The sequence below is a fragment of the Agelaius phoeniceus genome, chromosome 17, assembly GCF_051311805.1.
Source record: "Agelaius phoeniceus isolate bAgePho1 chromosome 17, bAgePho1.hap1, whole genome shotgun sequence".
NCBI lineage: Eukaryota > Metazoa > Chordata > Aves > Passeriformes > Icteridae > Agelaius > Agelaius phoeniceus.
In genome coordinates, this window is record NC_135281.1 from 1,054,225 (window position 1) to 1,080,581 (window position 26,357).

Consider the following 26,357-nt stretch of genomic DNA (forward strand, 5'->3'; position numbering starts at 1 on the left):
TCCGGCAGTTTTGGCGCGCGCTCTGCCGCCATGTCCCGCCCGGGGGCCGCCGATCCCGGCGCCGCCGTGGAGCGGCTTTGCCGGGAGCTCAACCTGGATGCGGCGAGCGCGGCCGAGGCGCTGCGCGACTTCACCGCCCTGCGGGGCACCTACAGCCTGGAGGTGAGCGGGGCCGGGTGGGGCCGGGCGGGTGGGGGCGGGCGCCGGCGCCGTCCCGCCCCGGCCGAGCCCGCGGGACGCGGCGCTGCCCCGGTGACGGCGGCGCCCGTGCCCGCAGGGCGAAGCGCTGCACTGGTTGGCCTGCGCGCTGTACGTCGCCTGCCGCCGGAGCCGCGTGCCCACCGTGGGGAGCAGCCCGATGGAGGGGAACGGCGTCTCCCTGACCCGCATCCTGCGCTCCGCACGCCTCAGGTGAGCGCCCCGCCCGCGGGCCGGGCTCTGCCGGTGCCGAGCGCCAGGAGCGCCCTGCCTGCCCTGCCCTGCCCTGCCCTGCCCTGCCAGAGCCGCTAGTCCAGGCGCCGCTCCTTCGCTCCCAGCGCTGCCAGCCGCGGCGGGCTTAAAGCAGTAAATCCGCTGTTACTACAAATGGAAATTAGATGCAAACACTAATTTCCAACTTCAAGCTTTTAGGAAACCACCTGTGTCGGACCAGCAGCTGTTCTACACACGCCAGTTGTTTCTCTCAGTAGTTAATTTTACCACAAACATCTCGGCGCGTGCCGTCCCGGTACAAGGTGTGTCTGGCTCAGGATTCAGGCCAAATTTCGATGGAGTGCTGGTTTTTCTGGGAACACAGCACTGTTGATCACAGAACTCACCTTCTGCACGGCCCCCGGCAGCCGCTGCCCTGTCGCTGCCCTGGGGACATGGAGCCCGGAATGTTGCTCTTGCTCGTTCCATTTAAAGACCCCACTTCCCGCTGAGCTGCTGGAGGGTTTGTCAGTTATTTACATCCCCAGCTGACAGGTTTTTGTGCAGGTAACTTTGACAGGCATCTACTCTTGGCTTGTTTTGTTGTCTGTCCTGCCTCTGCCTCAACACACACAGAGCTGTGCCTGCACTTTGCTGCCCACCCCTGCCCTGCCATGCTGGCAGCCTCCATATCAAGTTAATGTTCCCGTGCCTTAAAGGGGGTCAAGGAGAAATCCCAGAGTGATAAAAGGCAAAAAAGCTGATAACATACAGTTTGGGAGTTTTATCAAAATAAATTGTAAACCCATGTAGTAATTATGTCAGTCTTTAAAGGAGTGAATATGTTGCATTTTGGCTTTTTAAAATTTTAGAATGGAAATTAGTTAAAGGTCAAAACAGACTTTTCTTTTTTCTTTTAAGTTTAATTCAGTTTTTTAGCAAAATGAAGAAGTGGATGGACATGTCAAACCTACCCCAGGAATTCCGAGAGCGAGTTGAGAGGCTGGAGAGAAATTTTGAAGTGTCAACTGTGATTTTCAAAAAGTTTGAACCAATATTTTTTGATATATTTCAAAACCCTTTTGAAGAAAGTTCCAAACCACATCGAAGCAGGAAGCAGAGGTATTTTTTAGATTTGATGTGACTTTTCCCTGGAAAGAGTTATACTCAATATAAGTTTATGAAAATTAATTTCCAGAGTGATGGTGTCTCTTTGACTCTGAAATGCAGCCAGTGCAGAGCCACCCCTGAGCCTGGTGGGTGCCGCTCAGGCCAGCTGGGCTTCACATGCAGCTGCTGTTACACAGGAGCTGTCCCACAGTGAGGATGTCAGGGTGTGGTGGGGACAGGTACCATGAGGTGGGTTAGCTCCAAGGTACAGTGAGATCAACACTTGAAATGTTTAGCAGAAATAGCTGAAATAGCACAGGAGTGTTTTGTCTTGGCACAGTGCTGGCTGGGGGCTGGTGTCACACCATGATCCCTCTGCTCAGGGGCTGTCACATCCCTGTCACCTCCACGCTGCTGGCTGTTTGCCATGGTTGCCAGATGAGTGGGAACACCAAATGGGAGGAAGTTACAGCTGATGTGCTCATTTTTATGACAAATTTGGGAACGTGTGGTGTCATCTTCAACTGACACATAGAACGTCTGCCTTATTGAAAGGAGCTCATCCACACTCCCTGCAAGAATATGTGGCTGTGACAGCTTTGTAGTGAGATTGTAGCCTTGGGGATGAGGGAGCCAAGCTGTTGGCCTGCAAGGTGTTTTTGTCAGTTTATGTGGGTTCTCTGGATGTGAGGGGGGGTAATTGTTCTGGTGCAATGCTCCAGTATAGCTCCACATCCACAGGCAGTGTGCAGGGGGAGGTGCTTTGTTGGTGTTCCTTTCTCAGAGCAGTTTTGGTTGGTGCCACTGCAGCTTTGGCTGCTCTATGTGTTGAGTCATGTCTTCCTTGGTCTTCCAGCTCCATGGGCTTGGATAGTTCTGCAGCTGAACCGTAGTACGAGCTATAATTGCCTGTTCTGAAGGGACGGCTGATGCTTTAGTAAAATATTTTGGAAAAACCATCAATGGAATATATATAGCCTTTGTCACCTCCCCACCTGTGGCTGTGGGACGGTTCTGTGGGAAGTGTGACACCAGCAGAATAGTGTGGCAGGGTCAGAGGCCAGAGGCAGCCTTTGGCTTGGGAACAGGGTTGGAAAGTTGTAGATGTGTGCAGGACACTCTGGAGCCAGGTCAGGCATTGTCTGTCAGGCAGTGAGAGCTGAACTCAGGACATGTAGCTTATACTGTGCCTTAGTGTGAAATTAAGACAGCAGCTCCAGCTGTTGTTTTGAACAGGAAATGGAATGAAATTTGAACTGTAGAACAAGGTCTGGCTTCCTGGAACTGAGGAATGACTTCTCCCCCTATTTTTCTTGTTGGCAGGCGGGTGCCATGCAGCGTCAAAGATCTCTTCAACTTCTGCTGGACTCTCTTTGTGTATACTAAGGGTAGGATGCTTGCTTTGCCTGCATGGTTTGTATACATTCCCAGCTGTGAACTTCTGTTGTGTTGCTTGACGTGATGTGCTGTCTCTTAAAGGTAATTTCCGTATGATTGGAGATGATTTAGTAAATTCCTATCATTTACTTCTGTGCTGCTTGGACCTGATTTTTGCCAATGCCCTTCTGTGTCCAAACAGAAGAGATTTGCTAAATCCATCATTTAAAGGTATGGTGGGGATAGATTGTTTACAATCGACTGTGCTTTGTTCTCTTGGCTCATTTGAAATGAAGTTGAAGGTTGGTTGTCTTCCCCCCTCCTCCTGGTTCCCAGGCTTACCAGTGGAATTCCACACTCTGGAGATGAAAGCCTCTGAGGATCCTCCCTGCATCATTGCCACGCTCTGCGAGCTGCACGACGGGCTCCTTGTGGAGGCGAAGGGCATCAAGGAGCACTACTTCAAACCATACATTGCAAAGCTGTTTGATAGGAAGGTACATCTTGTGAGTTTTATCAGCACTTGCTGGTGCTCCGTGGTGGTCTCAAGATCATTTAAGTCCTGCAGGTTCCACAGGGGAAAGCAAAGGAACTTGTTAATGAGCAAAGGAACTCAGACTGGCTCAGGTTTTCTTTGTATTTTAGCAGGAGCAGAATTCCCTCACACTTTTAATGCTGTGTGCTGTAAGGTCTCCCCTGTTTCAGCTTTTTATGTCAGTGAAGAATCTTTACTTTCCTTTCTTGGCAATGTGAAACTGAATCATGAAGGATGGTATTTTCTTCAGGCAAAAAAAAAAGTGATCTCCTTGTGAAAAAATTGTATGGAATGTCTGTCAATGGGGTGTGTGTCCTGCTCCTTTTCTTGAAGTTGAGCAAAATGCTTTGAAAGGAGAGGTTGAGTTTGCAGATGTACAAATTGTCCTGTCTAGTTCTGATCCTGGAAATGTTTTCCAAGCTCTGTGGAAGCTTCTTTGGAGTTGCGCATCGAGCCAGTCCCTAAGCCAGCAGTGAGCAGATGTTGCATTGCAGGGCTGGCTCTGAGCAGTGAATTTGTCTGGAGCTTGGATCCAGTTGGGCTTTGTGCTCTGTCTTGGTAATGGCACTGTAGCCCTTTGGTCCAGGCCAAAAAAAAAAAAGAGTCCAGTTATGCACCTAAATCTCGTTTTTTTGACTAAAACCATCATGCTCTCACACTTGAAGCAGTTTTGATTTTATTATCTAAGATACTTCTGCTTTTTATTCTTAGATCTTAAAAGGAGATTGTTTGTTGGATCTTTGCAACTTTACAGAAAATAGGTAAGTTACAGCTTTTGTTCTCAGTCACAGGGCTTGGTTCATGTCTAAAGCACAGGCCTTTGTGTACTGAATCTCAGTTTTACCATTCCATTGTGTTTCCATATCTAATGGGTTTTGAGTATTTGACCACCAAAGCTGCTCTCTGGTTGAAACACTTTCTGGATCAGAGGTGTGGCCAGTGTCAGGAGTTCGAGCTGCAGGGATTTTTTCTTGATACCAGGTTTTTTGGTGCTTGCTCTGATTTTCTGGCAACCGTAATCTTTGAATAATGTAATGCAAACTAAAACCTTGGCTCTGAAGGTTGCAGATGTGTTTCTGTACACATATTATTTCCAAGTAGGGAAATCTCTGAATTTATTTCTCTATCTGTAATTGAGTGTATAAATCTGTGCATATGGCAGATGGACTCAAAAGAAAAAGAAGCAACAATTGCAAAACCACAAAAAAGAGGTGAACAATTTTGATGGGAGGGAAGTGTAGTTGTTTCAGAAACTCTGAATTCGCTTCTGAAAGCTACTTTAAATGCAAACTATAAAAAATCCTTGTCAATTTTTTTGCCTTTTGCAAAAATACCTATTAATTTGTTTCTGCCTTTTGTTTGTGAGCTTTTAACTTGTTGGTTTGCTTTGGGAATTTTGAGCAAAGACTCAGTTGTTTTAACAATGTAGGTAACACCTCAGTTTAGATATAAACTTGTTTCTTTGATCATTGAAAATTGAATTTCTCCTAGTATTTCTACTTTAAGATTAATAGTCTTCCTTCAGTAACACTGTCATATGGAATGACACAGTAGTCCCTGTTCTTTTGCAAGTAGTCTGACATCTCAAAGACTCTTGTTAGCGTCTCTGGGGGTTTTTTTTGTCCAGCTTTCCACAGACCTTTACATTTTCCTAAATGTCATGGGGCAGCTGAACCTGTGATACAGTGAGGTTTCCTGTGGGATCACAGCATTGCTTGTGTCATGAATACATTGTTATATTCCATTATTATACATGCTGGAACTGCATTCCTGGCCCAGCTGCAGGCAGGATTATTGGTGCAAGCCATTTCTGATTTTCATCCAGAAGTTCCATTCTGCTTCCCAAGTATATGTTTAAAGCCTTGCAACCTTGGTGGGATTAAACATTCCTTTTTTCCAGCTGGGTTTGGTGGAATAAAGAAAATTAAGGATTTGTTTGGTATCACATGTCAGTAATGATTTTAGAAGTAAAAGCCAGTCAGGCAACTCCTCACTTTCCCCTCCTCTGCACCATTAGGAAAATTATGGGCTACAGAGTGGCAAACCCAGAAGTGCAGCAGTTGGGTGCAGTTCTCCCTGGTGCACAGATTTAACCAACCTCTGATCAGCTGAGCACTTCCAGATTGGTTTATTCACAACTGGCATGAAAGCAAAGTTGGTTTTTCCCTCTTCTTACTGACATCCAAATTCTGGTGGAAGAGTGATTCCTACCGTGATCCTGGAGAGGTTTTGGGTCCAAGGACAGGCAGGGATGACCAGGGGCAGGTTGCTCAGGGAGGTGGGAGCAGCACTGCTGCCCAGAGCATGAAACTCTGACCCTGTGTTGTTTGGGGCAGCACCTGAGCTCCTGGGGCACCTTCTTTGTTTCTTCAGCAGTTAAACCTTTGCTATCAAACCTGGGCTTCTCTTTCAGCAAAGCACTGAATAAAGAGTATGAAGAGTATGTTCTGACCGTGGGTGACTTTGATGAGAGAGTTTTCCTGGGAGCTGATGCTGAAGAAGAAATTGGCACTCGAAAATTCCCTGCAGATGTGCCAGGAGAGAAAACAGCAGCAAGAGCTCACATGGAGTGTCATCTGCAGCAGCATTTTGAAAAGGTGATTCATTTAACATGGCAAGCTCACTTGAAGATCTCCTTCAAGTTTTCTCACCCTTATACACTCTTTGAATCATTGAGGTGACTTGAAATTTCTTCTTCCTGAGAGGAAGATGGTGAACACAGGCTTCAGTGCTGTCTTGCTATAAGGAGAAAAGGTGGTATCTTTTTTCCTGAGGAATCTTTAAAATAACTATTCCTTAAACAGAATGAGTGCACTTTCATGTGTATAGTTTGTTTTTGTCCAAGAAAAATCAGTAATTAATACCCAAATATGTAGGTCTTAGTTTTGATCAATCTTCATTTATATAATCATCCCACAAAACCTTGACACTGGATTAGTTTTCCCACTGTTTCATTTCTTAGGAAAGGAAAAGTCAACTTTCCTACTTTTCTATGGAAAATAAGATTCACACATAAGCCTTAACAAAGTCTCTCTTCATTACAAAAAGTAGCCTATAAACAGAGTTAGTGTTTCACTGTGTTTAAAAATGTATCTAATGAAGCTGACATGCCGGAAAACAGTTGCTTGATGACTTTTTAATCTTTGATAAGGGGGGAAAATAGTATTGGCTGTGTGAAAGAGCCATATACTGTTTGATTTACATGTCAATTAAAAAAATCAGAATTCTTTTTCTATGATACTGGTGCAAGTGTAAATGAATCATAGGTCTTGGCTTTTTCTCCCAAATATAAGTATATTCTATAATCAGGCACATTAAAGGTGGGAGTTTGGAAAGGGTTTTTTTAATTCTGAGCTTCAGTTTCTGTAGTACAATAATATTACTGTTTATGCATAACAACTGCAGGCTTCACCTTTTCTCACTATTTGCCTTGTATCTTCTGAATGTTGTCAGTTCAGATAATTAAATCCAAAAACTTTATTGCATCACTTCTAGAGAGCAGGATACAAATAGGTAAGTACAGTTCACAGAGCTCCATCTGCTCGGTGCCACTTCATCCTTTGGATGGAGGAAGTAGGGAGGCCCATTTCCCAGGGAATGTTCTCCTGTGAACCTCTCCTGGGCAGCTCTGCCACCCACTCCTTGTGTCACCCAGCTAATGCAGTCGGCGGCTGAGAATGGAAGCATGTGCTTCCTCTTCCTTGCCCTGTATTTTCAAAGTTCAAATAAGCCTAAAAAGTTACAGGTTTTAAGATTTTAGGTTTTGTTTTACTGTGTTTTAGTTGTAAAATCCCTTTGAGTCAATTTTTGTCTGCGCAAAGATTTGTTATATTTTCTATTTATGGAGTCCTGAGAAAACTTTGGCTCATTTTTAGTCACTTCTGAGGTCTAAGGTGAAGCCTTCACATGGTTCTACTACTGATGTAATTTTAATCTTTGAAGGAATTTTGCACGAGATGCTCATTTGGAAGGTAATTGAAACAGTTTTGTTGGCTGATTTCTCATTATTATTTTTCTCTGTCTGACAGAAAAGATCCTTTGCACCTTCAACCCCACTGACTGGCAGAAGATACCTGCGAGAAAAGGAAACTGCCTTCACTCCTGTGGCTTCAGCCACACAGAGCGTGAGCCGTTTGCAGAGCATGGTGGCTGGGTTGAAAAATGCACCAAGTGAACAACTTACAGCTATTTTTGAGTGAGTATGTCCACTTCAGCTGCTTTCATTGACACAGAAACTCATCTTTTGGCTTTTTTTCCCTTTGGGGCAGAATATTTTGGTCTGTGTTTCTGTATTATTTCTTGTTGAAGGATCTTCTGTTTTCTCAATGATCTTGTCTGGAGAAGGATGGCTGAACACACACCGCCCCCCTCCATCTGACTTGTCACCACCATTGTGTTAATGGAGCTTCAGCTTTTGCTGATCTTGATTTATCTGTCTGCTTGAAAGCCAAATGCCTTTTTTATTTATTAACATTTTAAACAAGTACTTATCAATTAAAAGATGTGGTAACCATGTTGACAGAGGTTTTGAAGAAGGGCTTGTTCAGGTGAACAAGCTGCAGTCTTTGCCCTCAGCTGGGAAGATAAAACTAAAAGCACTTACAGGCTGCCCATTTTTCCTTGACACTACTGCAGGGTGTGTTGGTCTTACCCCATGGCACAAGGATGAGCCTCTCAGTGACCCTGGTCACTGTCAGTGCTGACCTGGAGTAGCAGCAGCCATGTTTCCCACTCAGGATGTTCTGGTGGCTGTTCCCTGAGCACTTCAGGTTACTGCCTTCCTCCCTGAGCACAGCTCATAAAAAGCAGTAATTGAATAGTAAATACCTGTAAAGTTGCTGGGTGTTTGCCTAATATCTTTCCAAGCTGAGGTCCTGCTGTGTTACAGTGTAAGGTCTCCAGATATATTTTTACAAATCAGAATGGAGATTTAGTATTAGCACTTAATATTTGAAGACCAAAAGCAATGTTCTTTTTAAAGTAACCATTATGAACAGGTGAAAAATATTATTTTCTGTTCTCATCTTTGGAGTCACGTACATTTGAAAGTTTGCTAGCACTAGTTCCTAAAAGTTTTCAACTGTGCTCTGTGGGATGCATTTGTTTAGAATCTTTCTTTGATTGTTTTTATAAGGACTGATACTATTTATACTCTACAGTTAAGACATTAATGTGTCTGTAATCTCTAATAAAACATGTGTTTGTTCCAAATTATAAACCAGCCTGTCAAGAAAGAGGTAAATATTAAAATGGGAACAAGAATTGAATGAGCCTTTGGCAAGAGCTGTGATGAGTACTTTGCTCATCCAGGATGTGGGTTCAGCAAGCACTCAGGTCTGTGTACTGTGTCCCTGGAAGAAATCGACAAACTATAGTTTGGACTGTGTAATCTTCTATGCTTTTCAGTATTTTCTTTTTCAAATTAAAATTCCATGGAAAAGCTTTGAAGTTAATTAGAAGGCTTTGTTCAAAGAGAAACCTTAGCTGATTTTAGTTCTAGCTTTTCAGAGTAATTCAGTGTCTTAATTTGACACAAGCCACGGGCTGCTGTCCTCTAAAACAGGATTGCTGGAAAATTCAGAAGCATTTAGATTGAGCATCTCCAACTAGAGATATTATGGCCCTTTTTTATGGCAGTAACAATGTGGAGTTCATCAGTTCCCCCAGTCTTGGTAGGAAATGGGAAGATGCTGCTGCCTCTTCCCTCTAAACTTTTCTGTGCTGCCTCAAACTGAGCCTGGCCAGTGTGGTGTTGTGGGTGCCTTTGGTTGGTTGGTTGGCTGTTGCAGTATCCTCCTCACTCCTGGCAGGTTCATCTTTCTCCTCCCTGCTGCTGTGGTTCTTGCTTTCTTCTATGTTTATTCAAGGTCTGCAGATCCTCCCTGGCCCTGTTAGGAAGGGTGGACATGATACTTGTGTATGTTTTATGTTTTCTTCTGTCTGTGTAATACAGGTTCTTGCTGACGAGGAATGCTTGGTGTAATTGGCCTGTCTTTTTATTCTGATTTTATGGTTGTTGTTTCTTGATATTTATTTTTTAATCTGGTTATTAATTGGTATAAACAAGGCTTTCTTTGCCTTTGGCTTCAGGTCTTGTGCCCGCAGCCCCTTGGAAAGCATCGTGAGCAGAGTGAAGGAAATTGGTGAGACCTTCTGTTGCTGCTACACTCAGTCAACAGATGAACAGCCAGGATCTCACATAGGTATGGACTGAAAAGCATGGGGTGTTTCAAAATACTAAACCAGGGCAAACAGAATGCATACCTATACTGTTTTCTGTATTTATTACATTGAAGCTGGTTTTATCCCAGGATACACCCAAGCAGAAAACTGCTGCTGTCAAATAGTACACTGTAAAATATAAAAAGTTATGGCAGAGTAATCCCAAGACTGCAGTTCAAACTGGGATAACCAAGAAATTATGGAAAAGCAAAATTACATAGCAAGAAATATTACAAGAAATAATCCTTTAAAATGTTAATGGAATTTCATGCTGTGTCTGGGACTAGTGGATTTCTGAACTTTTTTTTTTGTTTGCAAAGTATATATATATACTCACGTGAACTATTGTTTTGATGAGAACAGGTGCTGGTCAGTTTAGTCTTAACCCTGTTTGTGCCAGTGGCATTTGACTTAATCTCTGTTGATTTTAAATTTCAGATTTTGCTGTAAACAGATTAAAACTGGCAGAGATCTTGTATTATAAAATCTTGGAGACTATAATAGTGCAAGAAACACGGAGACTGCATGGCAAGGATCTGACTGTAAGTAAAGAACCAGTGAAAGATGAGAACACTTTTTGTAGCTGTTTCTTGGGAGTTTATCTTCAGGCAGTTTCAGAACAAAGTACTGTAAAGCACTCTGTGTATGTTGTTAATACTAAAAAGGGGAAATACATGGGAGCTGCCAAAATGTATTTTTCTTCTACAATTTAGACCAGTATAACTATCATAACTAAACATTTCAATTTCTGTTGCGTTCTAGAATTACAACTTTATGGACTGATAACTTTTATTATCTTCTTTACCCAATGAGCAGTACCAATGCTTCATGTTAGTCAGCACTACAGTTGCTCTGCTTTATGATGCACAGCAATGAGGCCAGTTCATTTGTCCATAGCATGCAAAATGTGATCATTTTTTGGTGTTGTTACTCTACTTCTGTTCTCCTCAACTTCCCTGTAAAAAGGAGGTTGTGGATGGGAGAAGAAGACAGCTTCTTTCCAACAATAAGCTGTGTAGTATTAGTGCCACAAAATTCCAACTCGTGTTTCCCAAATGTGAGGCCAGTGGCATTGATGTGCTCTCTGCAGGCTCTCCTGGAGCAGGATGTCTTTCACCGCTCCCTCCTGGCGTGCTGCTTGGAGATCGTGCTCTTCGCCTACAGCTCCCCTCGCACCTTCCCCTGGATCATTGAAGTTCTTGACATCAGGCCATTCTACTTCTATAAGGTAAATAAACGCTGGCTTAGGACAGGATTGGTATTCAAAATGGCATGTTACTGGATTAAGAGTCATAGAGTCCTCCCTAGGGAGTCAGGTAAGACAAGGACTGATATTAAGTGTGCATTAGGATATCACTATAGGACACAAAGTAACACGACGTGGACACGCTGCTCTTTCAAGGTAAAAAGAGACTTTTTAATTTCTGACTCCAACATTTATAGATTTCCAAAAGTGACAGCGGATTGGAGGGTGACAGTGCCACCTCTCCAATGACTCTGGACAAACCAACAGTCCATAGATTTCTCCTTCTCCATAAAAGAATGCAAAACAATAAGTTATTTACATAAAGTGTGTGAGAAAGCTCATTACAAGAATGTAAACATCAGAAGGCTTAGAAAATCTTAAAAAATCAGGGCAACATCAGGCCTATTCTAAATGCTGGCTGTCCTGAAATGTATTACTTGGAAGGTATAATGCCAGAGCTGAAGCTGAAATATAAAGAACAAAACCCATTTTGTAAATTGTACTGATCTGTTACATACTGCCCATCAACTTCTACTAGACTAAAGCCTTCAAGCATATATTTTGTTGATCTTTATATTTATTGACTACAGTGTAGTTCTGAAATAGCAGATACAGATCTGAAATGTTGGCTTTGGCTGCTACTACTTATCACAGGCTTGCTTTGCTAAGTTTGGGGGCTTTTCCTTTATGTAACAAAACATAGAATATCTTTTCCAGAGTTTTCTCTGGTTTTGCTCTTCATTTAACCACATTTTCCCCACTTCCAATGTAACTTGATTTTTGACTACTTCAATCCTTTTATCACCTATCCATATACCTCCAGTTTTTGCTGGATGCCTAGCAGCTTACTGGGGTTAGTTCTGAATAAATCAAGTACTTCTCTTTAGATGACAGCAAGTGAAAAATGGAAGCCTTTGAGAAAGCTGGTTCATTATCTGTCCTTCCTTTTTCCTTTACTCCTCAGCTGTGCTGTAACAAATCTGTCAATATGGCTGTGGCTGTTGGTAGCCTCCATCAAAACTGGTGCACATCCAACTTTATGGAACAGATTTATGTTTGATTTGAATTTTCTCAGCTATTCAGTGTATATTCTTGCAGCACTCTTATTTGGACAAAAATTGCCATTACAGGAGTCTCACACAAGAGAGACTTGTGACATTTGTAACTTTGTTCTCTAGGTGTATCTTCTTCTGTAGCAGGAATAACCAAAACTGGTCTTCCATGGAATTTTTGTGGCATTTCCATCCTTGGAGCTTTAGCAAAACAGGCTGAATGCTCCTCTGATAGGAATGACACAGGGAGGATCTTGTGTTGGAGTATGATACTGCAGTCAGCTCTGTTCAACCCCCATTTATCCATGTCAAGGGTTCTGAGTGCTTCTTAAATGAAACTTTAAAGCAGTGGTTTTCAGCTCCTCATGTTATGGGCTGCTTGTTTGCAAGAGCTGAAATGCTGGGGCTGTCACATCCCCTGCTGAGCAGCTGTACCTGATCACATGTGCCAGGTCATTGCTGCATGTTCCCAGTGCTTTCACTTGTGCACAGTTAGCAGTGGTGAGAGAGGCCCTAAAAACCGTGGCGTGGATTGTTGTGCACTAGTGGCATATCTGCTATCCTCTTCCAGCCCCAGGTTGCTTTGGAAAAGGGGGTTAAACGAACAGGGTTGGGGAAGATGAAGATGTGAGGTGGAGCCTGGAGCACTCTGTGTTGACGTTTTGAACAGGAGCCTGAAATAAATAACAGTTAGATGGTGTTAAACATGAGCAATGTGACATTGCTGTGTGTCGTTGCCATTAGGTTATTGAAGTGCTGATTCGCTCTGAGGAAGGACTTTCCAGAGACATGGTGAAGCACCTCAATAGCGTTGAGGAACAGATTCTGGAGAGTCTGGCCTGGACTCGGAACTCAGCACTCTGGAATGCACTCGAGGCCTCAGAAAACAAAGTCCCAACTTGTGAAGAAGTATGTGATCTCATTCCTGTTACTAGGAAATTGATGTTCTTTTTCTCATTTTTTTAATTTGGAAAACTGTTTAAATGAGATTATTACTGCAGAAAATCTTCTATTAATAGATTGTCACAAAGAAGGGAAATTAATTTTTTGTCTTAGACTGACATTTCTTACTTCTCAGGTAATATTTCCCAGTAATTTTGAGGCCAGCAATGGAGGAAGTGGGTTTGGGCACTTGCCCATGATGCCATTATCTCCCATAATTCATCCTCGAGTGAAAGAGGTTCGGACAGATCTTGGTGGGAGTTTAAGACGAGGTAAGTTTAAGGGTTCTGATATTATTTGAATGTGTGAATTTGGGAAGAGGGTTACGATTCTTTGTAATTGGAAAAAGCATCCTTGAATCTGAATTGAGAGTTCAGAATTGTGAAGTTTATTTGAGCAAGAGAAGGTCTAGATGCACCCAGTCAAACCAGTGCTGTGACTAACTGGCTGCAGACAGCGCTCAGACAGTGCTTCCCTTCTGGACTAGAGAAGATTTTGCTACTGGCTTGATGCCAGGGTGACCTTACTCTGAGATGGATTGTCATCAATCACTTATTGTCCATTGACGTTTGAATTTTTCCAGGGTTTTTTTGGGGTTTTTTTTGCTTTCTGTTAGTTTATGGTCAGTGAGTTTGACTGGATTTTAGGTGATTTTTTTTTTTAGATATAGTGAAGAGCTACACTTAAATCCTGCTTCCTACAGAACTGTTTTTGTGTCGGGTGGAGGACAATTTGCCTACAGTGTTCTGTCCTCTGAAGCTGCTCTTTGCAGATTCCTGGATCTCACACAGAAGTGTCTCCTAACAGTGAGGGTGCAGAAGCAGTGCCAGTACTGATGTTTCCTTTGCATGCTTCCCTAGTTAGGAATTGCAGCTTTTGTTGTATCCCAGACACTGGTCCGTATGTTCTTGCACGTGCTCTGTGAACTGGTGGGCTGTGTAATGTTGTCTCCTTCAGTGTTTGTCTTGCAGCAAGACAAGGCTGTTTGGTGTTTTTTTTTAAATACTCCTTGGGAAGGAGATGTACAAGCAGTTTCTGTGTTAGGGCTTGCTGATGGAAGAGGAACCAGATTGGAGATGGTGTCTTACATATGTCTCTCAATCCCTGCAGTCTCCAATCAGTCTTACCTGGCCAGTTATCCAGATAATTTCTGACTCATGGGAAATAGGAAATTCTTGTCACTGTGATTGTCAGACTGCAGCAAAAAGCCTGTGAGCAGACGCCTGGTACATTAGTGCTGTGTATTTCAGGCTTATTACTGGAGCAAATGTTTGAAAGCAACAGGAAAGCCTGAGAGGAACTGGGGCTATGTGAGAGTGGAGTCACCTGCCTGGGAGCAGTTTAGAGAGAGTTTGAAAGCCAGAACATAGGGAAGACAGCATGTCCAAGGAGTGTGGTCAGGGTTTCTGTAGAGGAAGGTATTCACAGGAGTAACACTTGCAAAAATTCCCTAATTGCTAGGCTGACTGGAGTAAGTACCTCTGATCCTGTGTGTTCCTCAGTCTCTGTGGATCAGAGTGACTGCTCAGCTTCCATGTGATACCTGATGGCAGAACTGCACTGTCTGGGGTGACTGCGAAACTGAAAAAAGTCAGACTACAGATCTTGTTCTTATCACCTCAGAACAGTGAACTCTGAGAGCAGGCCTGAGCTATAAGTGATCTCTGCTGCTGTAGTTGGAAGGTATCCTTTCACCTTCTCTGCAGAAGTATTTCCATTAAGCTGCTATTGTTAAGGTTTTGTCGGGTTTATTTTTTCTTCCTTGACATGCCAGACGTGCAGCCATTGTCTCCAATCTCCGTTCATGAGCGCTACAGTTCTCCTACAGCTGGAAGTGCTAAGAGAAGGCTCTTTGGAGATGACAGCCCCAAAGAAACGCAGATGGAAAAAATCTTAACGAAAGGAACTAAGCTGACAATTGCCCCAGCATCAAGCGTTGGTGCTGAAAACATGTCAGCATCTCCTGCCCAGACAGTGCTGACCATGACAACCACTACAGGACCAGGAAAAGCAGGACAGAAGGTCACTATCCCACTGCATGGTAGGAATTCTTGCTGCTTTTCTTCTCTACTAGGATATTTTCTTTAGTCTTAAGTTATACTTAGACCAACCATGCATCTTGAAAATGTGTTGCTTTTTCTTTCTGAAAAAACAGTTACTTTGTCAACAACAGCTGTCCTGGTTTAAAGGACAGGTGTCTGCCAAGGAAGGCAGGAACCTTCCTTGGAAAGGAGAATATGACCCCCTTCCCTCTGAATTATTATAACTTTGAAATGACGGGGCTTTCAGGCAAAGATACCAGAAAAGGAATAGCAGGTCCTTACTAGCGTGTGTGTGTATAACAAGGCAAGCCAACACCAAGCCCGGCAGCACCGACCAGCAGACGCAGAGCCCCAGGGCCGGCCTGGTCCCGGCTGCAGGCACCTTCCCCTGCGGTGCAGTTCCGGGCACAGCCAGCAGGGGCGCTGCTGGCTCCCGGCCGGGCAGGGCAGGGCAATGACTCTCCCGGGTCTGCAGGGGGCGCTGTGGTGGGAGCTCGGCCGCCTCTCTGCGCACGGCAATGGCGGCAGGCTGGCAGAAGGGATGGAGAAGGGGCTGCCTTTGGAACCGTCAGGGATGGCCGGTCCTGCTGCACCTCTGGCTGGGGAAATGGACTGCAGCAGGAACCTTGGAAGCAGCTGGAACGGCAGAGGCGAGCAGATCCTGTTGTAATGAATGAGATGTAGCAGAAACTGCAGAGCTGTGGCCCCTGTGGGGCACCCCGGCAGGCAGGGGTACGGCACTACAGGGTAGTGAAAACTCAGAGCAGCGGCAAAAGAAGAGCAGGGGTGGGCAGAGGTCTCCTCTGCAGCAGCATCACACAGCCAGGGAAATGCATCCTTCAGGATGGGGCTGGGGCTCAGGGTCCCGGTCTTTTCCCCTGAGGCACCCGAGCAGATGGCAGGGTCCTTTCCAATGAGGCACGGTGCCAGTGATGTCCCCGTTCGGTGGCTGCTCTCAGGAGCAAATGCTCACTCATGGCACAGAAGCAGGACAGGGCTGGGCTGCAGCAGCTGCAGCAGCAAATTCCCCCCATAAACAGCAGCTGGAGCATCCTGCTCCGAACCCAATGGCGAGAGAGGGCGAGGAGCTGAGCCCAGCCTCTCACTACCTGGCCAAACTTTCGGGGTATCTTTTACCTTCCAAAGAGAAAACCTGCCAGGTAAAGACAGTAGCCAGCCGAAACTTTCCCCATCCTTACCCTGAGCCAAGGCAACTCCTTTTATCTCTCTAAAGTACTGGTGGTTTTTGTCTCTTAGAAATGTATGGGAGAAAATTCCCTGAGAAAAAGAAAACAAAAGGAGCAATCCTAAGCTCCAACTGCTACTAAAAAGGTTAAGTTTATATTGACATCCCACCTTGGAGACATCTGATCCATGGCAAACACACTGAGGATTTCTCCTCTTGCAGAAAAGATCATGTTTGTGCTATTTCCAGTTTTGCCTTACACATTAATCAGTATTTCAGTTCTCAGCTCCATTAATGATTTACTGCAATTTGTCTTAATTTGGTCTGTTAAAATCTCAAAAGGCTCTGGAACTTCTAGGTAAGAGTTACGTGATAACATTAGCAAAATACTGTGAGACTTCTGTTTTGTGGAAGTTCAGTGATACTTGAATATTTCTGAAAATGAGCAATGAGATTTTTAGCCATTCTTAATTTAAAAATTGGGTCTATAGTTAAAGATTAAAATAAAAATTCTGCACTAATCATGTTTAAGGAGATTTTCAGCAAGATAATTTGTTTACTGAGGAAACTAATGAGGACTGTATAGGATATGCTGTCAGTTTTGCAGAATAAGAATAAAAAAAAAAAAAAAAGAATACCCACTTTCCCCCAACAGAGTGGAAAACCAAGTACAGAAATTGTGATTGCTTGTGAACTTTGTACTTTCAGATAACCTTTAGAAAAGATCATTCACATTCAGATTCTCCTTTTAAACCTTACCAGAAATGTAGTTTTTACTATTTCTGAAGACTCTGTGGGACAGACTGTAGTACAGAGGATGAGATGTCTTCAGTATCAAATGTTCATAAATGAGCCTGATTTGCTGTTTGACTTTGCAGCATGAAGAGAGCAACCAGTTTATTTCTAGGTATATGTATCCTCTCCAGGTATTTCAAATGACATGGGTGGAATCACCTTGATCCCCATTTCGATTAATTTAGGCCAGCCATGTAAAGTGGATGCTCAGGCTCCCTGCCACCCTCCTGGGAACCAAGGAGCAGAAGTGGTGCTGCCAGCGGCCAGCAAGCCGAAGAGAACAGGCTCCTTGGCACTGTTCTACAGGAAGGTGAGTGCCCTTCCTCAGGAGGGGGGCTGTACTTGTGCTCGTGGCCATGCTGGAGCCTGCCTCCCTGTGCAGCTCCCATTACCTTCAGTCTTCATGTGCCTTAAGCTTGGCACATGCAGTCCTTATATACCTTGAAGAAGAAGGAAAAAGATGTTGAGTGTTGCAGAGAGTCCAGTTTTCTCCTTCCCACCCATGAGATTTCTTTTTCTTTTTAATTAGGAGCTTCTATAAATAAATATCAAAGGCATGCTTTACTTCAGATTTTACTTCTCTTGGCTATTTTGATTGCCCTCACATTTGCAAGGGTTAGACAGACCTGACATGAGAGGATTTTCCTGTGTGTCACTCATTCAAAGCTGCACTGCTGTGGATCCAGCATCTGGAGATGCTCCTTTGCCACTTTTAAGGCTGCCCAGCGGTGCTGATCTTGCTGGGCTGGGGGCTCAGGAAGCAGTGATGAATAACATAGTAGCTTAAGGTTTCTAAAAAGAATGAGTTTGAAATAATGCAGGATTTAAAGATTAAGTTAAGAACTGGGTGTCCTTCAGAGTAACTTCAGATGACTTACTTATAGTTGCTTTCATTTTCAGTGTGCATTTTGTGAAGGGTCTTTGGAGGAAGCAGGGTAACTTGGTCTAGATGACTACAAAGAATATATCCCTAAATTAGTCTCTCTCAAAAATACTAGAAGATTTTTCTTTGCTGTTATTTTCTTACTAAGTAAGTTATTTTCTGAGGTTTTCCCCTTTGAGGGTATCTGTATAGATACAATAGATCTTAAGAAGTTCTATCATGAACATTCTTTAAGGTACAGCTTAATAAAAAAATCATTTCTGATAACACTTGTAAGCCACATCCTTTGTCTGAACTATTGGTTCTTTAATTTTGCCAGTGACAGGCGGTTTCTCTGAGAAAGGATTAAGAATTGATCAGTCACCTGCCAGTTGGGAATGTTGCATTTTGGAAGTTTTACTCTCAGCTGGGGAGAACTTCAGGTGTAGCTGTGTCTTTGACTAAGCATGTCATAGACAACATAATTCCTCTTAGTTATGAAAAACTAAAACCTTGACTTATATTTGTCGTTAAATTTTGACTTTCCATTTATAGTGATCATTGTACTCAGAATGATAATTTTCCCCTACTTTCCTTTCTTGCTTCTGTTTAGTAGAGCAAGTGAAAATGACACTACCCCTTCCTGCTTTCCAGCATAAGGAAAGTGCCTAATTAGTTAGTGAGGGATATGGTATAGAAGCTGTAGGCATAATGTTTTTAGGTGGATTTTCTGCAAGTGTTAGAGGTTCAACAGTTGGAGAGTGGACAGCTTAGTCTTTGAATCCCAAAATTCCAGATTTTGGTTGGAAAGGACCTAAAAGATCAAATCATTCCATCTCCTGCCATGGGCAGGGACACTTTCTGCTAGACCACGCCCCATCCAGTCTGGCCTTGAGCACTCCAGGAGAGGGCAAGAGCAGCTTCTCTGGGCACCCTGTGCCAGGGCTTCACCCCCCTCCCAGGGAAGAGTTCCCTCCCAGTATCCCATCTAACCCTGCCCTCTGGCAGTGGGAGCCATTGGCACTCCAGGCCTTTCTTCCAAATCCCTCTCCAGCTCTCCCAGAGTCCCCTTAGGCAGCAGAAAAGGCTCTAAGGCCTCTCTGGAACCTTTTCTTCTCCAGGCTGAACAACTCCCACTCTCCCAGATCTTTCATGGGAGAGGTGTTCCTTCCCTCTAATCATCTTCGTGGCCCTTATAGAATATCTCTGCTTTGATGTCTTTTATTTCTGCAGGCCAGGATAAGCTTGTTTGGCTTCACTCTTGACTGTGTGTCTTTTCCTTCCAGGTGTATCATTTGGCAAGCGTGCGCTTGCGTGATCTGTGCTTAAAACTGGATGTTTCCAATGACTTGCGCAGGAAGATATGGACATGTTTTGAATTCACATTGGTTCATTGTGCTGATCTTATGAAAGACAGGCATTTGGACCAGCTCCTCCTCTGTGCTTTTTATATCATGGCAAAGGTAACATGTAGTTTCAAGAAATTAATGGAATTTTATGTTCCATTTTATTTTCAAAATATCAGGTGTGTTCAGCATTTATAGTTTGATTCATTCGTGTCGTATTACGGGAGGGAAGGGGAAAGTCCTTCCAAGAAGTGGATGAAGTCTCAGTATGGTTTTTTCCTTGTTTTGCATATCTTAGCTCACTGGCTCATTGATGGAAATTCTTGACAGAGTTTTTGTTTTCTTCTTGAGTGCATTTACAGTAGCACCGGTTGACACAGACAAAGCACTGTGTGGTCTTATTGCCCTGTATTTGTTTTCTGTCCCATTTGTCATCTTGACAATCTGTTGATCTAAACTAAAAATTCCATTACAGTTACAGAATTAGGCAGGTGCAGAAATTTGCAGGAGCAAATTTATGTAAGGTGGTTTCTATTCCCAAAAATCCTTTTAGCTTTTGATGATTCAGGCTGAGGAATTGAGGTGGTTGCCTGTTGTATTTCATTTCTTATTTCATTTGCCAGCTTTAATTTAAGGTGGTGTTAAATTGGATTGTGAAACTGGACTATTGGTTTGACTCAAATTTGAGCTGATGGTTACAGTGTCCATCAAGCCTAATTCAGACACAAAATTCAGGAGGCTGGATTATCTTTTCTTGCGGGCAAATGAAGAGTAGCAGTGTGTGGAGGGAAACTGATGTTTAAATTGTGGCTACCTGTGCTCCTAACTGCAGCATGGGTTAGGTTCACCTGATGTCAACACTGATAGCAATGCCATTTAATAGTGCTCTGTATTTTATCATGTAATTCATCAGTTGTTTTAGGGTTTTTTATAATCCAAGCTTTTGAATGCTGTCTCCAGTGCAGTGTGAGACCTGACAGCTTAGCCAGAGACATTGATACATTGTCTCCTGGCTCCTACTACAAAAACTGTTGCTTGTCTGCTCTTAAAATTACAAATGTATGGCTGAAAACCAGAACCCTTTAAGAAATAAGCTATTTTGAAATAAAAAAGCAAAGTGAAATTGCATGTGTGTACCTGCCTAATGTCTTGTTCAGGATTTCCCCGCTTTCTGTTTAGAAAAGTTAGGGATCCAGTTTCCAAATTCACAAAACACATTTTTGACTTAATAATATTTCCTTTCTTTAATTTTAAGTGTCATTGGAAGAAAAGTCTGGAAAGGAGTAATGCCTAAGCATCATAACTAACAAAAAGCTTTAGTAGCTAAGAAACAAGGAATTCCTGAACAAGAAAAATCTTTGTTGTTTCATGCTCTCATCACTAGAGATAATTTTTTAAATTATGTATCCATAGTAATACTCCTCAAAAAGCTAAATACTGGACCTAGGCAGTGCAGCCTTCACACTTGCACTTGGTCTTCAACAGCCTTTTCTTTTCCAGGTAACCAAAGAGGAAAGAACTTTTCAGGACATAATGAAAAGTTACAGAAATCAGCCCCAGGCAAACAGCCATGTAAGTCCATAACACTGGCTTTACTTTTTGTAAAGCTCAGAAGTGGCTTTTGAAGTCTTTGTGCTCATAAGAGAAGTCAAATCCTCTACAGTGTAATACTTGCTCCTGTTCAGTTGGATTTCATCTAGTCTCCTGACCTGCTTGCTTTCCTTGACAAGAGTGTTTTTCCTTGCTATCTTGTAGGTTTATAGGAGTGTCTTGTTGAGAAATACTTCTGATGATGTTCCATTGGGCAAAAATGCAAACCCAGATATGGCGATGACAGAAGGTGAGTACAGCAAAGGAATTTGCTCTTTTCAATAACATACTTGGGGCTTTTAAAGAACTGGACAGTCAAGTAATAAGTGGAACAAGTTTTACAGTTTTTAGTGTATTAAAGAAAAATATATGTATTGTTGAAAAAGAAACCATCTTGTAAGTAGCTCTCCTGTGTATTAGGTATGGAAAATAACACTTCCTAGTTGGAAAGCATATTTAATTTCATTTACCTAAATTTGGTTGCTCAGGGTGGAAGTGTTTTCTTAGTATGTCAATGATACTGTAGCTCTTGGATGGCAACACTGATAACAAAGAAGAATGAAGATTAACAGTACCTGGAATATTATGGTGGGTTTTTTTTAATATCGTCTATTCTGAAGACTGAAGTAGAAATAACTTGTTTCAAAAAAATAAAAATGCTAACTCTCCAGGACTGCCATTTTCTTATATTCAGGTTTCTTTTAAATAAGTAATGGTTTCTTTGCTCTGGGTTAGAGAAGAAAAGGGATAAGAGTAGTATTTGAGAAAAGCATGGAACTGTGCCATGCCTGTTTTGAGTGGCATGTCAGGAAAGTGAGAGATCACAAGCCCATGTATGAACCCATGAGCAGATCTGTAGCCAGGACACACATAAAATTTAGTTTGTTCTTTGTGGCAAATTCCCTCTGGGTGGGATTCATCTTTAATTCATTCATTAATGAATATTAGAGCCATTTTTAAAGGGCTGCTGAGGATTCTGTCAGGGTCATGGAAAGTACTGATCTCCTCTAAATCCTGTCTGACACCTCCACAGTTACTGGATGACTTGGAGTATCTGAAGTGACACTGGGCTTTGGTATTTTGTCAGACAAATATACGTGGTTACAAAGTTCTTCAGTGTCTTTTCCTACCAGACTTTCTTCAGTTTATGGACTCATGTCTCCTTTACACAGTATTAACTCCGGGTCTTTTGATGCCAGTTCACAGGAGCTGTGCTTGTGTTGTGAGAGAAGGAAGGCAGATGGACAAAGGAGTCACTTATGGGTGTAAGCTGGAGCTTTGGATGTTTGTCTCAGTGCACTGATTGCCAGAGACTTTGTTTGCTGCTCTGTTTTACTTGGCAGACAGCAGAATGCAGGACACATAGAAGGTTGTGTTCAGTAGCACTTCAGCTTAATTAGGGGAGAGCAGACATCAACAGAAATACACCTGCTGTGTGGCTACAGCTTTTCCCACTTAACAGAACATGCCTGAACAAATGGCATCATGACTTCCTTGGTCCAGATCTGAGTTGAGCACCAAGTTTTTCTCTGCTAGCTGATCACAACAGACTTTCAGAGAAGCCAAAAGCTGGGAGCTGTCAAACTGCTTAAAATTTAGTTTTAAGACCAAGTAATGGCTTTGTACCACTCCCCACACTCTCCAGAATAAACATGGAAGAAGGGGTCAGTTGTGCTACAGTTTCTTGCTACAGCTATTTCCAAGTTTGGAATAAAGGTTGATACTGGCCTTTTTAGACATAACCCACAAGCCTGCTCACAGCAAATGGTAGCTCCTCCTGATGTTCATAACCACCTGCAGCACAGCCTGCTCCTGGCTCAAGCACATTTCTTGAATTCCTGTCATTGACTGGTCAATTTATGGACAAGTTCTTGCCAGCTGGACATCGTAAGTTCAACTCTGAATTGCCTGGTTTGCCAATGCTGTAGTTTTGAAATCTGAAGCTCTCTTATTGTTAGACTCATCTATGAAAGCTGGCAGCTCCTTGGGACGGTCCACAGCAGAGAATTTGAGTGAGTCAGAAACAGAGGAGAGAGGAGATCTTATTAAATTTTACAACGCAGTCTACGTAGGAAGAGTAAAGTCATTTGTACTGAAGTACGATATCACAAACCAGGATCATCTGGTAAGTAAAGTATTTTGGAATTAATACAGAGTCATTTTTTCTGGCAGTTAAATGTATGTCAGTAACTTTGTCTTGTCTCCTGATGTGGGTCAAGTCAGATAATTGGAGGTAATGGTATGAGCCCTTGCTTTAACAGTCTTTCAAGAGGACAAATGTAGATGCTGCTCAGTTTGCAAACCCATTTCTAACTTCTTTACATCAGTGCAATACTTACTTGCTCAAATGCCTGTAGACTGTCTGTGTAAGGCATCTGGAAGAATAATTCTGTTGCTTGGTCGTTACTTGAATTATTGTTTCACTGTCACGAGATAAAATATTCTAAAGAAGACCCGGAAGTGTATGAATGTTCTCTTGTGTGAGGTTCCTGCTGTCAGGATGTTCGGATTGAGCAGCCGTGTCCTCTCGTGCAGGTGGAGGCGCCGCCGCTGTCGCCGTTCCCCAGCATCCGGCAGCAGGCGGTGTCGCCGCGGCGCATCTCACAGCAGCACTCGGTGTTCGTGTCCCCGCACAAGAACGGCGCCTGCCTCACGCCCCGCACTGCTCTGCTCTACAGGTTCAATGGCAGCCCCTCCAAGGTACAGACAAAAACAAATGGTTGAGAAAGGGTTAATTGTCTTCTAATTAGGATGTGGTCTAGTGCAGCTCTGATGTGTTATAATGAATAGTCTCTCACTTTGCACTGAAAGGTAGAATTCTGTATGTAGACTCCATCACTCAGAGGTGCAGGATAATCTGTTGTTCTCTGATATTTCAGACATAGAGCAAGTTTGAAATGGAGTCAGAGTAACTCATTATTTTTGTCTTGATCGCAGAGTTTGAAGGACATCAACAATATGATAAAACAAGGTGAACATAGGAGTAAGAAGCGAGCAATAACAATTGACAGTGACACTGAATCCCCTTCAAAGCGACTCTGCCAGGAAAATGATGATGTTCTACTAAAACGTCTGCAGGATGTTGTCAGTGAGAGAGCAAATCACTAAAAAACTTCTGCTTTCTGTGGGATCTCTAAGTTACGGAGCTGGATACAGCTGTTGTGCTATTTATTTCTTGGTTTTGTATATAGACAACTGTCAAGTTCCTTCAACACTGAACTTTCACCTGACTTGCACAGGACGCAAAAAGTAAAGAGTTATGTAGGAAATGCCAGTGATCTTCATGCCCAAAGACCACGCTGTGCTATAACTTACTCTGAGCTGTTTTAGCAAAAGAGTGTTCTGTGAAAGCCATATTGGATGTTTTCAAGCCCTCATTAGGAGCATCATGAATTTTGAGTGTAACTCAGCTTGTAATACCAGTTTTATTATTAGGATAAGAGTGATAAAGAAGTTAGTGAAATCAGTGAAGTTTCCTCAAGCTTTTGGCATTTAGAGAAGAAACTTACAAAGTGCCTTATTTGAAAAGAATACAGAATTTTATGTATTATTTTACTGTGGAGTAACTGGAGGGAAAAGAAATTAATTATTTAGCCTCAGGAAGAGCTGAGTAGTTTTGAACTGTCAGAACTTATGTTAAAGTGTAGGTTGTGACATGTATCTGACAGCTTTTGCAGTAACAAAGGCAATAATCTAAAAACACAAATAGTGGCGACTTAGGCTGGACTCTGGTAAAGCCCTGAGATGCAGTTCTGTGAGCCTGGATTCCCTTTCTTTTGAGCCACTGGTGCTCCATGTTGGAAGCCACAGAGCAGCCTGCCCTAGATGCTGTTCATACAGATGGCAGCTCACCCATGAGAAAATACAGTTACAGCTGAAATCAGCAACTGGGGTTTGGCCATGTTAAAGCTGTTCAAATGCTTTAACAAAAATTCATTTAACAAATTGAATGTCTTTTTTTTTCCTGAAGACCTTTAGCCTCTTGTGTAGTATCTACACTGAATGTAAGCCCATCACATAAGGAGGTGTGTATGTGTGAGGTTTTATAGCTGTTGAAGGCTTGGGTTCACTGGAAAAGTAGAAATTCCAGCATCCAATTCTTGTGACTGAGTTTTTAATGCTGAAGATTTGGTAGGGTCTATTTTACCAAAATGGAGAAAAGTCAGGGTTTACTCATTACTGTAAATCAGTAGTTTGATCTTATTTTATAATTGTATTTAAGGTTAGAGCCATAGAGAAACTTCTCAGCACTGTAATTTTCAGTTTCTGTGTAACTCAACTGAAAAAAAAAAAGAACAACTACACAGGACTTACTTGAGGGATTCTGTTTCCTTCATTGGCTGGGTGGGTTAGTATGTGAGATCCACAGGTCATGGGGAGAACACTGCCATGATTTTGAGCAGCCTCAGCAATGATGAAGGAGAAATGAATTTCTAAGTGTAGGTGTGCAGGGACACTACTCAGCAATGAGTAAAAAGTTTACAAACTTGGTTTTGAGTCATTAACCACTTGAATATTTGATATTTTTTTAAACTTTTTTACTTTCAAAAAAAGGTGCTTGCCCATGGAGAGCTGCAGTATGAGGAAATGGCTGTGCAGTGGAATAGGTTTCATGTAGCAATTTAATTTTAATCAAGTTTTAATGTTTCTCATTAGATTTTGAGATAAAAAGTGGAGGATTGCAGTCTTTCTGCAATAGGATAGGAAATTTATGGTTAGGCATGACAGCATCAGTCTTTCCATGGTATTGTACAATGAGAGTTTACAACGATTGACATCGTTTTAATTCAATATCATGTGCACATCTCCTGGTGTCTCTGCTCCTCACACTATCACTGCCTTCTCTGACAGTAGACAACTGATGGAGCCAAAATTCTTATTAACTATTATGTATAGTGCTTCTTCATTAGGAAAATGAATGTACTACAACTGGATGCAGCTCAGAATTCTTCACCTTTTTAGGTGATCTAAAAACTATTTTGGGCTTGTTGAACAGCTAAAACAATATGGAATGGACAAAATGGAATGAACAAAATGGAATTTTTGTAACGGTTTTAAAGTGCCTTCACATGTAAATCTGTATTTTATAATAAACAACTAAAAAGCATTTTAATCTGTGTTACTGTATTTCCTGTTGTTTTGCTGTGCCAGTTCATTAAAGAATGCCTTCTTATCTGCATTTTCTGTAATATCAAAGACCTTCATCATTTTTGTGCTCCCTCAGATTTCTTTGAGATTTTTTTTCTGTTTGAATTCATGACATTTCATGTGTTTTGTCTGAAGTTTCCTCCAGACGTTTCTTTACTGTTTGTATTTCGGTCAGGGGTGGATTTTGGGAGAAGGTGAGTAATATATTGCATGAAGTCACCAAAAAGCACCATAAGGGAGAGAACCCTGCAGTGACAGGTGATGTGTCCACAGAGGCAGGTGTGACTCCAGCAAAGCTGAGCTGTGGGCTCCTAGTTCATCTCTGAGCACTGCAGGCATGAGCTCCAGGTGCTGGTCCTGGCTGCCTTGCTCCCAGATGTGTTTAAGAACCAGCAGGTTCTTGGACAGGTTCAGATCTGTACCAGCTGGTGTCATGCTGGTTTTGTTGTTCCAGGTAAGCATAAAGCTGGCAGGAACTCAGCTTTTCAAATAA

The 26,357-nt window shown here is 42.6% G+C and overlaps 1 protein-coding gene across 7 annotated transcripts; it reads left to right on the top strand.

Moving 5' to 3' along the window:
- On the top strand, positions 1-25,829 carry RBL1 (RB transcriptional corepressor like 1). Of its 7 annotated transcripts, XM_054644292.2 has the most exons (22): positions 1-162; positions 278-411; positions 1,333-1,533; positions 2,845-2,909; positions 3,001-3,129; positions 3,235-3,395; positions 4,145-4,194; positions 5,847-6,030; positions 7,462-7,628; positions 9,524-9,636; positions 10,094-10,197; positions 10,746-10,883; positions 12,698-12,862; positions 13,032-13,167; positions 14,670-14,936; positions 17,050-17,228; positions 19,067-19,243; positions 20,627-20,698; positions 20,882-20,966; positions 22,675-22,841; positions 23,252-23,416; positions 23,654-25,829. In XM_054644292.2, exons 1-22 carry the CDS (start codon positions 31-33, stop codon positions 23,822-23,824), a joined length of 3,162 nt encoding a protein of 1,053 aa, XP_054500267.2. In that variant the 5' UTR covers positions 1-30; the 3' UTR covers positions 23,825-25,829. The 7 variants fall into 7 exon arrangements, with proteins under 7 accessions (XP_054500267.2, XP_077043536.1, XP_077043537.1 ...); XM_077187421.1 differs by having other exon boundaries at positions 3,001-3,395; XM_077187422.1 differs by having other exon boundaries at positions 3,001-3,395; positions 17,104-17,228.
- The last annotated feature ends 528 nt before the right edge of the window (positions 25,830-26,357 follow it).

What these genes read in the sequence shown, in the direction of transcription:
- RBL1 (XM_077187421.1), top strand. Translation starts at nt 31, where the DNA reads ATGTCCCGCCCGGGGGCCGCCGATCCCGGCGCCGCCGTGGAGCGGCTT. An exon ending in AAGTCCCAACTTGTGAAGAA is followed by an intron (nt 12,863 to 13,031) that starts GTATGTGATCTC and finishes CTTACTTCTCAG; the next exon opens with GTAATATTTCCCAGTAATTT. An exon ending in TGGCACTGTTCTACAGGAAG is followed by an intron (nt 17,229 to 19,066) that starts GTGAGTGCCCTT and finishes TTTTCCTTCCAG; the next exon opens with GTGTATCATTTGGCAAGCGT.